General features: G+C 37.0%; 1 protein-coding gene across 9 annotated transcripts in view; it reads right to left on the bottom strand.

The window, feature by feature from the left end:
• The window catches only part of CLIP4 (CAP-Gly domain containing linker protein family member 4), a 57,983-nt gene that overhangs the window by 13,957 nt on the left and 27,021 nt on the right, over positions 1 to 17,005 (bottom strand). For all 9 annotated transcript variants that reach the window (XM_088145765.1, XM_088145770.1, XM_088145786.1 and 6 more), the window contains 7 exons: positions 15,210 to 15,328; positions 14,552 to 14,788; positions 10,332 to 10,467; positions 8,780 to 8,917; positions 6,263 to 6,343; positions 1,168 to 1,308; positions 184 to 318 (listed from right to left, as the gene is read on the bottom strand). In XM_088145765.1, coding sequence (XP_088001891.1) covers positions 184 to 318; positions 1,168 to 1,308; positions 6,263 to 6,343; positions 8,780 to 8,917; positions 10,332 to 10,467; positions 14,552 to 14,788; positions 15,210 to 15,328 — 987 coding nt within the window. The remainder of the gene's footprint in view (positions 1 to 183; positions 319 to 1,167; positions 1,309 to 6,262; positions 6,344 to 8,779; positions 8,918 to 10,331; positions 10,468 to 14,551; positions 14,789 to 15,209; positions 15,329 to 17,005) is intronic.

The following is a 17,005-nucleotide window of genomic DNA, read 5'->3' as shown; positions in this document are numbered from 1 at the left end:
TTGTTATGGAAATCACATTACACATTTTAATGACAATTGAAAGGCAAACATGATAGACATATAAACAGAAAATAAAATCTTTCCTCTATAGAATCTACCCTTAAGCTGCAGATCAACCAATTTCCAAACTAGTTTTCTGGATTTTATCTAAATTCTTCCTTATAATTCAAGCATTGAACTTACCTGGTGCAAACTTGGTTGTCCCATAGAATTTAAGTATTCCAGTTCTTTGTCCTACCACCAGTACTCTGTCTCCAATCTGAATTTCCCCTTCATCAAAAGCATTTCTCTTTGCAGATAGAAAAGTATTATTTCCTTCTGTTCAATTGGGTTCACAAAATGCAGGAGATATACAAATTACATCAAATAAGAAAACACTTATTAATTCATTATTCACAAATAGGCTCATCACACTCATTTATGCTGTAACAGAACTAAACAGGATTAAAAGAGCTAATACATTATATCTGTATGCATTTTTTAGGTTTAGCAAAGACAATATCTACAAAATACAAGGAATTAAGACTGGTACTATTAGACAGGCTTATATCACAGTTATTTTATGACTCATTTTAAATATGTGAAATCTAAACAATTTCAGCCAAAGAAATTATCTTATCTTCTGTACCATCATTTGTGATACTGTAGATAATCTACTTTCTTCCATAGCAGCCCTAGTGATTTTTAGATAAGACATACTTCCCAGGGTTGCACTCAGAAGCACCTGTCCTCATAGCATCAAAAGCAGCTGCATCCTCTAGAAAGCTAAGGCAGTGGCTTTGAAAGCTGAGCCTAGTTATCTATGCATGCACAGAAACCCCAACTGTAGCATTCTCTGATATTGTGAGAACATGAGAAAATTTGGGGAAATTCCTTCTCTTCCCATTATGTATTGAGTAAACTAGAAAGATGAAGTTTATACAGAGTTTGCATAAGAAGACCCATAGCTGGGCTAGTGCTTTTGGCTCAACTGTACTTACCAAATATTCCCTTGCCACTTCACTTACACTTCCAGGAACAACAAAACTTACTGGGAAAATCTCAGTATTATAGATTTTAACAGTTGCATTAGGAGAAGTTTAGATTTGTGCTGAAGCTTTTGCTTGCTTCCCATATCTCTATACTTATAATGCTCTATTACAACAAATAATTCATCAGAGGTTTTACCAGCCATAGATTTGGATGAAATAGGATGGTCTTTCATGTTTTCCTTCTTATTACTTGTGGAATTCCATTTCTTGGGACAATTCAGCTTGCTGTCTAATGATATAGTTGAAGATGAAGAGCTACTAAATCCAAGGTAACTTGCTAAAAATAATAAAACATAAAGTTATTCAGCTAGAAGACACATAAACAAATGCATGAAAGGAAATGTCAATTTGTCACATTTTTCATTCCTCATGAGCATAAAACTAACTGCTCATGATGGACCCCACTTAGTTTTTCAATCCTATGTTACTAGTGTGTAATACTTGTAAGCCTAGAGCATAAATGTAAAAATAATGCAGCCTTAAGTAATAAAAGATCTCGGTCCTTTGCTTTTGATAGCTAGTCTATTAAATCTTTGATGAGAAACAGGGGGAATGACATTTTGTGGATGAATTATGAAGTGCATGGACTAGTGCCTACTGCATGCTGTTATGCATCATATTAATATTAAAATCCTGTCTATGAAATAAGATTGGAAGGTAAATCACTTTCATTTCAATTTGTGAAATGTTGATGTACAAGCTCCTTATCAAGATTTATGTCTGTCTGTCTCTTCTTTTTATAACTTCCTCTTCTGGCACATTTCATCTGACACTAAAGATTTTGATGCTTAGGTCTCAGGTTATTCATCCATAGACCCAGAGATAATGTTAATTTCTCTTTCAGCTACAAATAGCATTGGGCTTTAGGATGTGCAAGTACCAATGTGCAGAAAACATCCTTGCAGTATGTACCCTTACTGGAAAAATCACAATCTGTATGACTATCAGATGAAGCCGCCCTGGAACTAGTATTTTGCCAAACATCTTAAGATCTTCAGCAAGGCTCATACATCTTTACAATAGAACATTCCATTTCATCAACAAAACCTTCCACTACATAATGTGATGAAAAATTACACTGCAATGAAAGGGATGGAGCATCCCCAACAGCAGGGAGAGATTAGTATCAAAGGACCAAACATTTCTATCAGTCGCACCCCATTCTATTGCTCTGGACCTTAATAAATTCTGCTATCTTAATGTTAAAAGGGTACATTATAGGGATAATCTGAGAAACATTAAAAGAGTGGAATATGGGGAATCTGAAAGTGTAAGCCTTTTTAGCTGCCTCAGTGAAGAAGAAACCTGACAGAGACTTGGCATTCCACCAGTGCCAGCCAAAGTGCATCTGTTAACTGTGTAAAACTCGTTTCCTCCATTTTTTAAGTATTCGTGTTATTTCTATGTGGCTTTTAATTTATTCTCTTGTTTGATTTTAGCATGCTGGATTTATTCAGATTTATTTATTTATATTTTATCATATATATATATATGTGTGTGTGTGTGTGTGTGTGTGTATTGTTGCATTTCACTTCATTAGTTGTATGGATTGGCTTGAGATCCTTAGCATGCATTTATTTATGAACACTATGATTACTTATAATTGTCTGTGCATTTAGGATTATTATTTGTACTGTCATTCATCGGAGGGCTCTTCTTCACAGCCCCATCAATGTACTTTCCTTCTGTCCTTTTCCTCCTAAGACAGGAGGAAAGTAATCCATTTTGAAAACGGTTGGCTCCCTTTTGCCCTGCCTCAGGAACAAGGCTAGTAAAGTTAATGCCCTCACATGAAGGCAGCAATTGCTGTTGTTGTTGGGTGCAGCAGCCATGCTCTCCAGCAAGGTCTTTGGTAAGAGGCGAAAGAGGCAATGGCAGCAACTCAGCCTGGGCCCAGTATTTGAAACACACAATGAGAAGAATGAGAAAAGGCCCCTAGACATGTCTGGCAGCCTTTCAACCAAAATATCAGAAGGGGGACTCAGCACCAATTGGTAGGCAACCTACCCTGCCTTCAAGTGCCATGTCCATCTCTGCCCATGTGCAGACTGCCCACAGCCAGCTCCAGTGCCACCATCACCACCCATCTTTCCTCTCCCTTCTCTTCTGTGGGCAAGTACAGCAGCCACCATCTAGGATAGCTGAAGAAACTGTACATGCTCTCCCCAGCTTCTGGGAGAGATTGGCTCAATAGCACCTACTTCATCAAGAGAGTATAGCTTGGCGAGGGCCAGGGAACTACCTCTTGTGGAGGACTCCCTAAAACTATTGGCCACTTTCCAGCACATCCTTGCTAGGAGCTTACCAATGGGAATGTTGACCTTGCAGATGATCCACATCTGGTCTTCTACAAAGTCAATACTCCTTTCACCAAACAAGCTAAAAAAGAAAATAGTTCTGCTTTGGCTGCTCTCTACACAGCTAAAAAGAAATAGGCATAGAGGCACAAAGCCCAGCAGCTGATTGGGACAGCATAATCCTTCAGTGGACCAGCTAGAGTCCAACAAGTTTCTGACCTCTGAAAGAATTTCCTCCACATGCATTAGAATGTTCATATAGGAGATTTTCTTCTGTTTTCCCATGGAAAACACCACTTTCTGGCCAGATCACCTGGACCTGGCTTCATTCTGTCTCAGCAGCAAGATGGAAGATCGTCTGTGAAGATATAACCTCTGTGAAAGTTAAGTGGGCTGTTTCAGAGCCAGAGCAAGAAGGCTCTGTGGATGAGCTCTGATTTCTTGTGAACCACAGAAATCAAATTGACTATATTATTGCTAAAAGGAGGTGGAGGAGCTCAATTATAGCATTAAAGGCATGGCCAAATGCTGACTGTGGAAGAAATCACAAACTGCTCCCGCACAAGTTCCAAGTTAAGCTAAAGAAGAAGAAGAAAGTCAACCACTTTCTACAATATGATCTTGGGCATATATACCCATCATTTTCAAGGAGAACATCAGGAATTACTTTGAAGTCCTAAGTTTCATTGATAGAGAGTTAGAGGAACTGAAGAAGTGGTTAAGGATGAATGTGAAAAGAGATTGCCAAAGATCAAGAAATCAAACTGGATACCAGAACAAAATCCATGGGAATTTCTATGAAGAGAAGAAAAGCTAAAGTCAAGAAAAATAAAAGCGCAGGGAGGAACTTAACATAGAGTTTCAGAGAGTTATTAAAATTGAAGAAGCAGTATTACAACATCTGTAAAGACACTGAAGATGGAAAGAAATGGAAAGACAAGGAATGTCTTCCAAAAGATCTCCAAACTCAGAAAGAGGTTCCAACCTCAAATTGGTATGCTAAAGGACACCAAGGGACACGTAATAACCAATTCAAAGAAGATCAAACAAAGATGGAAGGAGTATATTGAAATACTATACAGTAGAAATGTCCACTTGCAAGCTACCTTAGAAGATATTCCCTAATTACACCTCTAGTATTAGAAGATGAAGTTAGATCAGCGCTCTAGTCATTACCAAGTCAGAACACTACAGGAACTGATGGAATACCCACAGAAATATGGCAAGCAACAGAAGAAGAATCAGTAAAGATTCTAACCAAGCTTTGCAAGCAAATCCAGAGATCGAGACACTGGTCAACAGATTGGAAGAAGTCAATCTACATTCCAATATGAAAAAAAGAGAGAGACTTAATGAAGTGTGCAAACTATTGTACAGTATCCTTAATTTCACACACTAGCAAAATAATGCTTATGATCATCCATTGCAGATTAGAATCCTACGTATATGGAAAAAGAGATGCCAGATGATTAAACTAGCTTTAGAAAAGGCCAAAGAATGTGAGGCATTATTGCTGATGCACACTGGATAATAGGGGGAAAAAAAGAATACCAAAGGAAAAAAGACAGTATGTGCTTCTTTGATGATAGAAAGGCCTTCAACAGTGTCAATCTCATCAAGCTGTGAAACATGCTTAGAAAAATGGGAATTCCAGAACATCATATTGTCCTCATGAAAAACTCACAGACAGGTCATGAAGCTACAGTACAGACAGAACCTGGCAAAACACACTGGCTCCATGCTGGCAAAGGAGTGAAACAAGTCTGTATACTCTCTGCTTATTTATTCAACCTATCTGCTGAATATATGTTAAAGGGAACTGGATTGGAAGAAGATGAGCATGGTTTTAAAACTGGAGGAAGAAACTTCAGTAACCTGTGCTATAGTGATGACACTTACTCTGATAGCTGAAAATATAAATAATTTGGAAGTTCTAGTAATAAAAGTCTAGGTGCACAGTGAAAAAACAGGACTAAGATTAAATATAATGAGCACCAAACTAATGCAATGGGTACAACTAGCCTTAGAACTGACAATTAAGATATTGTCTTCTGCCTTTAGAATCAACAATCAACAGTAAAGGAACAAGCAGACAAGAAATATGCCACAGACTAGCACTTGGTAGAGCAGCCATGAAGGCCTTGGAAAAGATACTCAGATGCCATGACATGTCTATACCTACAAAGATCAGAACCATGCAAGCAATGATATTCCCGGTGACACTCTATGGAAGCAAAAGGTGGACTTTGAAGAAGCAGGATAGAGGGTATTGACACTTTTGAACCTTGGTTTTTAGGAGAAAACTGAGAATATCACATACAGCCAAAAACAAACAAATGGATCATTGAACAAATCAACCCAGTTCTCACTTGAGGCACAAATTATCCTTTGCACACATTATGCAAAGATCTAGCTCTTTAGAGAAGGCTCTGATGCTGGGAAAGGTGGAAAGAAAGAGAAGAGGACAACCAGCAGCAAGGTGGATGGACTGTTACAATGGCAATGCGTGCACCACTGGAAGACCTGAATTACAGACAGATTATCATGAAGAAAATCTATCTATGTGGTCATTACCATTAGTGACTTGATGCCATATAATCAATCAATCGGTTTGGGCATATCTTGTGGAGAAGTAGAATACAAATGGATGATTTCAAGTTCAGTTTATGCAATGTGTGTTATCATTTGATTTAAAAGCAGTTTACAGCTAAAATAAGGATGAATTATTATACATGTTTCAGCTCATTAGACTTCTAGTCAAGCACTACTATGTGTACACAAGTGCCACTGAAAAAGCATTTTATATCATGGTATAAGCAAACAGAATTTTCAAGGAGTAGAAAACGTTATCCAAAATTATTAAAACAGCATCATTATAGATTTCTCTTATTCATACCCAATATAACAGCCAAAGATATCTGAAAAAGATATTACCTTGTTTACCTGGTGCAGTTTTCTTTCCTTCTTCATTGCCTAGAAGTGTGGAGTTGGAAGTACCATCCTTTTTTGATAAGCCTGTAAGCCAAACCAAATCTATGAAACCATTGTAGTCTAAATAATAGTTCCAAAACATCTTTCTGCATATTCTCTGAACCTTTACAGATATAATTAAACATATAAACAGATACAAATCATATTTCTCTCTAAAGGAGAATGAAATATTGGAAGACTCAGTAGTAGACTTCACTTTGTGGAACACCTTCCTCCTGCAGGTGCATGCAGCCCCAATCTTTCTTGCATTTCACAAGCCAGTAAAATCAATATTAGATCAACATGCCTTCGACCCTCTGTTGAAGAGATCTCGGAGATACAGTAGCAATGTGTCTGCTACTAATTAAACCACAGGAGATTTTAAGCACAGATCTTTCATATTGTAACTTCCGATTTGTATAAGCTAGCACTAAAATATTTGAACCATCCAAGCTTATTTTTTAAATAGGCATATAAAAGCAATCTACAACAGAAGCAGTTATTTGCCAAAAGAATATAGCCTAAGTAAGATGTATACCAACCCTCCATGCAAAGAAAATAATAATGCTTAGCAATATTGCATTTAGCCTCTATAGGTAGTCCTTGGTTAACCATTCATTTAGCAACTGTTCAAAGTTACAGTGGTGCTGAAAAAAGTGAGTTATGACTGGTCCTCACACTTACGACCACTGCAGTGCCCCCTTGGTCACGTGATCACGATTTGGGTTGGCAACCGTCACACATTTATGACAGTTGCAATGTCCCACAGTCACGAGACCACCATTTGCAACCTTCCCAGCAGCTTCCAACAAGCAAAGTCAATGGGGAAGCCGGCAGGAGATTGCAAATTGCAGTCACATGATGTCTTGCTTAACTACCACAACCTGGCTGGAACTGCCATCATAAGTCTGTGCGATCATGTGATGTTTTACTTAGTGACAGAGTTGCCAGTCCCAATTAGGCTTGTTAAGTGAGGACTACTTGTATTCCATACTAAAATACACAACCTGTCAGAGTTAGCAATGAACAAAACTCTGCAGAAATCATACTGGACAGAACTTTATTTTCATCAGCTAAATCTTGCCTATTAGCTTAATCCAGCTGTTTTGTTGTTGTTGTTTTTCAGTATTGAATGATGAATGTAATGTACTAGATTTTACTAGATTTTCAAGGTGGAATCACCCCTGAAAGACTAACAGGAATAAATGTGTTTATAGATCAATATACCAATTTTGATCTTGCAGGAAAAAATAAATCTGACAAAATAATCATTAATTAAAAGAATTTGAATTTTCAAATTCAAATAACAAAATATTTCCTTTAAAAATAACTATTAAGAGAAAAGGAAGTATTTTAAAACCCTTTTTCTATTAATTAAGATAATCTTCATTACCAAGGAGAAAAAAAGTTAGTTTCTCCATTAAGGAAGTACAAAAGTTAAGGATTTATTTTTATGTCATGTATAAGGTAGAGGTATGAATGAAGGGCCTACCAGAATAATGTAATAAAGGGGAACAGAAAAATTCTTTCAAAATAACTTTTTTTTTTTAGTCTTTATGTGCTTCCAAGTGTAAGGCAAAAAGTTGCAGCACGAAGTGGCTTCCCCTTTTAAAAACTTTCTTGTCCCTTTGATTTCAACGAGCAAGAAAATAAAATATGCCAGCTCAAACACTGCTGAATTTTTTCTCTTCTGGAAGAATGCTGGAACAGCAAAAGAACTTGAATCTGAAACTACAAGTAACCTTCATCCAAACTGATTCTACAGTATGCATATGGACATAGATGTTGCAGGGGTTTTCCACTGAAGCAATTATAGACCCCCTTCTTTACTTGGAGGGAGTAAAGTCTAACAATAAGGAAGGAAAGTAGCTGTATCAACATCCTCTGCAATCATGCTTAGGATTGCTCCCACAATCTTCAGAGGATGGTATCAAAAGCTGACATTGGAATGATACTATTGAAAGAAAGTAAGAGCCTGAGAAATCAAAAATGGGTATTAAAATTAGCAAGATGAACTATTTCCAAATAGTTGAATATTAATGCTATGTTTTAAAAGTTTAAAAGAAAATGAAAATTCCTGAAAGATTGCTCCAGAGAATCCACAACACCAAAAAAAGATCAGAGTACTTGCCCGGTGCACAGAGCACATGCTTTGCATTAAAAGGTCCTGGTTTCGAACTCTAGGGCTGGGAAAGAATCTTATCTAAATCCTAAGACAGCCACAGATGTCTGCTAAATATGCCAAGGCAGCAAAATAATTAAAACAGGAGAAAACACACATTAGCCCACAATATCAATGCACGTTGGGTTTATTCCTAATTAATCTTTGTCAAACTAACACTATAACAGTTTTTATTGCTTAAGTCTCTGAGACTGAAGGCTGCCTACAAACTATGAATTTTGATTTTAGTCCGAAAACTGTCCTATACTTCCTGAAGTTCTCTTTTGCTTAAACTAAGTATAAAGCACTCCCATGCTTACCAGAATTCACTTTGGAAGTTATGTGGGTTACATCAATTTTCTTGGATTTGACTGTAGGCAAAGGTCGTGAGGAGGGAGCTTTTGTACTTTTTTTGTGTCCAGAAACTTTACTTATTTTAGAGAGTGGTGCAAAGATACCTGGCAGAAAAGATACATGGTGAAATACAACCTGTTTTTATGAGGCTTGAACAGCACATTCAAAGAAACGAGAAACTTTGATATGTGAAGAAAATTTGGAAGCAATATAAGGCAATAGGCGATCAAACAATAAAATATTATAAAACAATGAAATTGCCTAAGTTGCCTAAAATGGAAAAATTTCTGTAGAAAATTTTGATCCTGGAACATTTTCTAGCCTGTAACAGTGCAGGAATTGTATTCTGAGCATTTAATAGTTCTCATGCTTACAATACAGCTAAGTTTCTATTTTATGGATGTGAAATAAAGCACGCTGCACATTCAAGCATTTAAAGCTTTTACAAATATGCCTTCAAAGTTATGACTAAGATGAGGACTAGTCTAACTGGCCCTAGCCATTTGTATCCTAGTTATTTTTCTGGTTCTTCCATTCTTACTAAGTATCAGATGCTATTGCCTTCCTTTTTCCTTTTTTGTACTCTCAAACTAGAAAACTTCCATCTGTTATCAGATTGACCCTGACCCTGCTGGCTTTCTGCTGGGTTTTCACAAGGCAAGGCTCTGAAAATGTGGTTCTGCCAATGGGCCTGTGGACCCAGGAGTATGGCAGAGCCTGTGCAGTGGCTGTATTGATTGTTATCGATGGATGTGACTACCTTGGCTATGGATTTTGTGATTTTTTTTAATGTTTTAATATTGTTTATAAATTGCTGTATAGTTTTGCTGTTTTATATTGTTTTAATTGTTTATGAGCTGCCCAGAATCATATATCTGAGATGGGCAGCTTTATAAATTGGAATAATAAATATGTGTGTGTGGGAGAGAAAGAGGCAGCAAGAATATGAGTTCAAACTCCGATAAAAGGTTGAGGAATATACACAACACACACATACACACAAACATATCCATATACAACACACACACACACAAATATTATCTAATATATGGAGGCTACCTATGCCTACTGCATATATGCATTCATACATACAAACACACACACACACACAGATCCACCTTCTATCGGGATTTAAACACACACATTCTCTCTCCCACACACACATTTAATATATGGAAGTTACTTATCCTGATGAGTCACAATACAAGGACGAAATTGGTTACATAGTGCCTCCTAGTAATCAGTAGCAAATACAACAATTTATTACATATCAATTTCAGATGATCTACAAAAATTTGTGGATATCACAAGTAACCAAAGTACAGAGCAGTACTGGAAATAGGAATAAGAAGTATCAATCTAAATTACAACATTGGCATGCAGAGAAAGCAAATATCAATAATTACTTAAGGACTTAGCTGGATAGTTTTCAATGATTGACTCAGATAATACTAGACAAATGAAAAAACAGCTTAATATGATAGAAATATGAAGAGGTTTAAAAATGAAAAGCAATACCATGTTTTGGAGCACACTTAAAGTACTGCACTTTTCCAACAGTACCATTGTTTTTGCCATCAGGTTCATCCAATTCTATACCAGCCCACTGCCCACTGGCAAATTCTGTCATGCCACAAAATCGTAATGTGCCAACCTGGAAAAAAAAGTATACTTTCAACTAGGTTGAAAGGAGGCTGAATGTGAAAAAAGAGAATTATGTTCTGAAATTATTCCAATTCAAACAAAAAGCTGAAGCATAGAATTTGTTTATTCTCCATAGTTCTTCACCCTAACACAAGAATGGAAGGCTACAGGTAGAGGAGCAGTCCAGAACTCATATAAAGTTATATGAACTCTTCCACACATCACTGACACAACAGATTTCATTTTGAACAGGAGAAACTTCTTGAAAGGAAGTGTAACTGGACAATGGAACCATCACCTAGAAGGATGGTAGAATTTGGTTTGTGTGTCGTGTGTTTGTGTGTGTGTGTTTTGCAGCAGTTCTTAAGCAGAGGCTAGAAAATGTTACGAGAATTTTTTATTTCTGTCTTTTACTCTATTACATTTTATGCTATTACAGTTCTAAGAACAAAAGTCTCTTCTCATTTTCTCTTGTTTTACTCATGGCCAACTTGGAATTTAGAAGAGGAGACCCAAAGAGCACCAAAATGTTCCCTCTACCATTGTTTCTATAACTTTCTCCCCGTTTGCATTGTTCTATTGATTTTAAAGCTTACCTATGTCCAAGAAACATATTTAAAGCTTGTATCAAAATGCTATAAAGGGGAAGAGAAGTAACAAGGCAAAAGAGTTGTACCTGTGGTGCTCTTCTCCCAATTCCAGAATTTAAAATGAAAGCACCATTTCCTTTTGCCCTGCCTACAAGTGCTGCTAATTTTCTTAACAAAAGCCTTCAAGTGGGAATCTTCCAGTGCTCCATTTCCTTCATCCAACAGCTATTCCACCAACAGCAACTTGCATCTTCCATTTTAAAGCCAGAGTGAGTAAAGTTCCATCCCCCTGAAGACTGTAATTACCAGGCTGTAAAGGCCTTTGAAATAGCAGGTGAGGTGCCTTTTCCAGGCCCAAAGCAGGTGGTCAACTGACTTCTGCAGAACTGACAACACAATGTGCAGAAAGCCTTTTTGAGTCAGAACATGACTAAATGCCACTTTTCTTTCCTCCTCTGCTTAATTTTATGTATCTGAGACAGTCTTCTCATAATACCATAGGAGGAAAGAGGGCTCCAACTAAGGGCTACTATGGATACAGGGAAGTATAGCACTTGGAATTAAAGACCAAGGAAAGAAATTAAACACCTGACCTTCTTGCAGGGATGGTGGTTCTCCCCTGTACAGACAAACTATGGTAACCATACTGCCCCATCCTCTGGCCTGCAGGTGCTGCTCTTAAATGGTGGGTCAGTGAGTAAGACCTCTCTCATCCATTATGTAATTATGGATAAGGTTCGATCTGGTTTGTACCATTTAAACTTGGATTGGACAGCTTTATGTATGTATGTGGGTTAGTCTGGCTGCCTCCCTTACTGCAGTACCAAAACAGATGAGAGTTGAGAAAAGGGGTTAATTAAAGGCTATAGGAATGTTCTTTCTTGTTTCAGATTTGCTGCTCATGCAGTGCCAACCTAGAATGCTTGACTAAGTATTGTGTGCTAAGGATAGTACAGGAATTGTGTCACAGAACCACCCACCTTGCTATTCAGCACTCTCCCCAACTAAGCCGACAGTGATGGAGGCAGACTTGGTCTTGAGGACTTCCAGAATGATAATACTGGAGGAATTCATTATCTAGGACAACCATGATTGGAGCAGCTCAAGATTTTGTGACAACCATAACAACCATGGTTCTGCCCAATGTATTGCTGTTTAACTCGGGTAGTAGGGTATGCTCAGATCTATTGGGCAGGACAGCAGTCTGAACCAGGGGAATTTAAATCTGTTCCCTTGTCACAGTGAGCACATTTCTTGTTCTAATTTATACTTGCAATAACTCTTCCTCTCTGGAGAGCTAAAGTACCAATTAGAATTACCCAAATTGAAAAATAATGGTTTATAATGGATTCTAGAAAGTTCTGCAAGAGTTTTTGGGCCAGAATAATGATGGATGCTCTTAGTCATCCTGTGGAATATGAATATGATCTGAATAGTTCACATGAGCACTTCTAGACATCTTCTACCATTGTGCAGAACTCTGTCCAGCCTTATTATACATTCCAGCCAAGGACTATGAAACAAGGTGGAAGACAACTATAACATAGGTGGTAGAAAACTCATATTAAATTTGATCCATCACCCATCAAGCCTTCAGTGGCAATGATTAAGATGAAAAAACAGTATTTTCTCCTCCACTACTAAGTCCTCTCAGTAATGTCCATTACAGCTTTTCTAAGTGATTCAGAGTCTTCTGGAATCTGGTTCAGAACAAGCTCAAATTGCAGTGATACCTATCTAGACACTTTGAGGATAAAATCAATCATATTTGTCATGACTGATATTTATGAAGTCTAACTCTGAATTAGAAATACAAATAGCCCCTGTGGCATGAAATGTCTTTTATTACTTGAGACTGGTGCACTTATTACAAACCTACTTGGACAGAGCTTGCTACCTCAGTCCAGAAACTTCAGTTAATTACCAGTGAGAGAACTGACTGGATTTAGGTATAGTGAACATATTGCGCAAATTGTATACATTCTTCACTGGCTCTCAAGTTCATTTTTAGTTCCAGAAAGCCCTTTACAGCTTGAGACCACAATATCTGAAATAAAGTCTCTTTCAGTTTGTGTCCTATTCATATCCTAACATCATATTCAGAGTTCTGTTTTATAGACAGAAATGCAGGATATAGACTGAATAAATAAATGAATGCAGAGGGTTGGTGAATGGGACTCAGGAGCTGGCATTTTCAGTGGTATTCTCCCAACTCTGGGGCACCTTCTCCAGTGGTTGTGCCTGGAGCCAATATTACTGTCTTCTCGGCACCCAACAAACATGTTTTTATTCTCCCACACTGTAATGAGTTAATGTTTTAATGTTAAACATATATGATACATACAAACACTTTACTCCTTTCATGGTCTTGTGTTTATATTATCATGTATTTTATTATTGTAGTTTGTTGGGTAGTTTAATTATTATTACAAACTTTAATTTTTTTATTTAAATGTGTTGCAAATCACCCTGGAAAAATGGTTTTGAAGGTTAACATACATATTCTTCAGAACAAATAAATACATTTTTAAAAAGTAAATGGCCTATAAAACCTCTTCCAGTTCTATGACCCTATAACTGGATGCTTACAATACCTAAAAATATAATTCTTTTATGTTTGACGCAAATGCTAAAATTCTCAAAATGCTAATTTTGGCTCACATAAATATATCTGCACAATACAGTACATTTATACAACATTTTAACATACAAACCACCAATTTCAGATTACTTGTTAGCCACTAAATAAAACTGCATAAACTATCAAACATGCCAAATTATAAGCTTATAATATTTAGCCAAAAGAGCCTACTATCTTTTACACAAAGTTGAAGCTTTAATTTAGTCCTGCCTAAAATCTTAGCTTCTTTCAGAACTTTTACTGGAACCATTGTGTTTTTTGCTTGACACTTTATTAAAAGCTAAGAATTAATTTGTCTTTGACCAGTTTCTAGAAATAGCAACTAGGGTAGCTATGAGACATGTAATCTTCTAACAAATCAGAAGTATGACAGCTCTCTGGAGTTCCAGGTACTGAACTTCTGTTGGCAAAGTTGTTTGCTTTCCAAAGTATATTTGCATCAGATAGAATTCTTTTTAAAGGTAATCAAGCACAATTCACATTTTTTTATTAAAACTTAAAACTGATAATGTTAATAGGAGTAACATATGGATCCTTAAAGTTTGCAAAATTTATTTTGACGTGCAAAGTATAGTGCAGTTTTATGAGACTGGTAATCAACCTGATACTATGTTTGCTAGTTAGTTTCGGGACAGAGAACAGCTGCATATTCCTTAGGTGGGCAAAGATGGTGCAACTTTTATATATTGTATCCAAGTGAAGCAGTTACAGATGCTCCTTAAAAAATTAAATTTTACTAGCTGATATGACAGAGCTATCGGGAGAATCATTTAGCCCATTTCAAGTCAACAGCCCTACATATAAACCCAGAAACATTTTCAATCCAGCTAACTTTCCTTTCACAATTTACTTATTAAACATACCTTCTGTCCTGCAATGACAATTCGATCTCCCAGTTTTAGACCAAGGGATTCAAGCATGTCTTTTCCAGTGACATTATCATAATTTGGAAGCATTACGTTGGAAAGATCATAAACCAGAGGTACCGCATCTAAAAGCATCTGCTTGATTTCTTTAGCACTTGCTGCTGCATCTGCCATCTCCAGTGGCATGTCTACTGGATCAGGAACCACATCAGAGGGTGTCTGCCCTTTGTCATTCTGTGGAACAATAACCACCAAATCAGGAGAGTGAATTCAGACACAGTATTAATCCAAATCAAAACACAGCTATTAACACACTAATAACTATTAAATAACTAACAGCCAAAGCTTAAACAATTTTTTATTGATACACCAAGAGCAGAAATGAAGATTGATGACGTTGATGATGATATATCATATATCATCATCATCGAAGGCAACTTCTCAGACAGATCCTAAACTTTCATTGCTAGCATCAAGGAATTTCAGTTATTTTACAGAAGTATCTAAAAACAAACAGAAGTACAAATGCAGTTTACACATCATTATTTTCCTATGCATTTTTGATATATTATGCTTCCGATTTAAAACTATCCAAAGCATTTTAAAACAATCATTGTAATTCAAAAACAAAAATGTGGTAAAATAAACATCTCACCCTAAAAGCAGGGTTAGCACCATGTTCCAATAGACACTTTACAGCTCCAGTACACAAGTTGAAGGCAGCAATATGCAAGGCAGTTCCAAAATCAAAATCACTGCAGGTGGCATCAACATCTACAATTAAGAACCAGGTAGATATGAGGATATATGGCCAGATATCAATGCTGTTTTTATCCTTAATGGCATGCTATGGGCAAATACAAATACTAAATTTACATTAGAAATAGCCAATAGAATTCAAAGTAGAGATAAAGGGGTCAAACAGTCAGTCAGCCAATAAACAAACCCAAAGTTGCTTTTTGGCAATAAGAGAGAGAATATGAATTTCCTTGAATGCAATTCATGCGTCAGATTAAAAAATATAAATAAATATCAACTTTAAGTCTACCTAAATACACTGGGCCAGAGAGGCTGGGATGTGAGAATTCAACATTTCAACAATTCAACAACAATAAGTAGTAGCAAGAAAAATTCCCCACAAGCAGGAAAGAGAGACAGGAAAAGAAAGGCCAAGTTGAGGGGGAAATTTTAGCAGGACCTTTGAAGGAAGGAAGTCCTGTTTACCTCCCATCCCACTGCTATTTTTGCACTGAAAACATCTAGAAGCATAGAGGAAGAATTGATACTTAAAAATGTCTGAGAACTATTTATTGGCCCTGTTCCCACACCATGTTTAATTAGGTCACAGGATAAATGTGATGAGGCTGAGAAATTAACACATTAACCAAGAATTCTGACAAATTACAGAATCAGTTCAATTCCCTGCTCTGTACAGGAATCCAAATTAAAGCATCCATTCCAAATGGAAGTCTAGGCTCCATCTAAACAGAACCAATGGAGGGGAGCTCACTACTTCTCTGGGTAACTGTTTCTATTGCCAAGCTGCTTCCCTTTCAAACTGTTCTTCCTTTAGAAAACCCTCCTTTTAATTGGAATCTGCTTTTTTGGAATTAAAATCCATTATCTATGCCTTGTCTCCAGGGATGACAGAAAATAGACCTTAGACTATACATCTAATTTTGTACTTGAAAAATAGTATATTTCCTAGTCTGATTTTCAAACTAGCTATGCAACCATTTAATTCTCATGACATCCAGCATGTGCTCAACTGGTTTGTAATCTGAATGTCACAGAAAATTTTGTCAAATGCTTTAATGAATCAACATGTATTACACCTATAGCACTTCCACAATTTATTATGAAAGTTGCCCACTTAAAAAGTGAGATTAATTAACAAACCCATGTTGACTTCAATAATTATCACATTTTCCAATATTTTAATATGATTGCATTATTCACATTTGCTCCTTTTTTAATTATTTTTATTTATTTATTTTCAAATTTGTATGCCGCCCATCTCCCCCAATGGGTGACTCTGGGCGGCTCACAATAATAAAAAAGAAAAAACACAGAACTCTTATAGTTAATCACATAAGTCAATATAGTTAAAATCACATAACTCAATATAGTTAAAAACATATATAAAAATGGCCTAAAAACCTCCTATAATTTGGCCCTAAAAAACCTGTAAGATGCTGGGGGGGACAACCCCTCACCCCACCAGCCATCTCCATAGGTGCGGGCCCCCCTCTGGCCACCAAGCCTTCTGGCAGAGCCAGGATTTGATCTCCTTCCTGAAGGCCATGAGGGAGGGGGGACACCGCACCTCAGGCGGCAAGATGTTCCATAGGCCGGGCGCTACAGCAGAAAAGGCTCTCTGCCTAGACCCCACCAATCGAAATTCCTTGACGGGTGGGGTCTGCAACCTGCCCCTTCTGCTGGACCGAGTGG

This window comes from Python bivittatus, unplaced genomic scaffold, assembly GCF_059951505.1.
Source record: "Python bivittatus isolate LINGU-HERP-01145 unplaced genomic scaffold, Pbiv_v1 ctg000020_np1212, whole genome shotgun sequence".
Classification (NCBI taxonomy): Eukaryota; Metazoa; Chordata; class Lepidosauria; order Squamata; family Pythonidae; genus Python; species Python bivittatus.
Note: the sequence above shows the minus strand (reverse complement) of the source record. Positions and strands in the feature narration are given on the sequence as shown.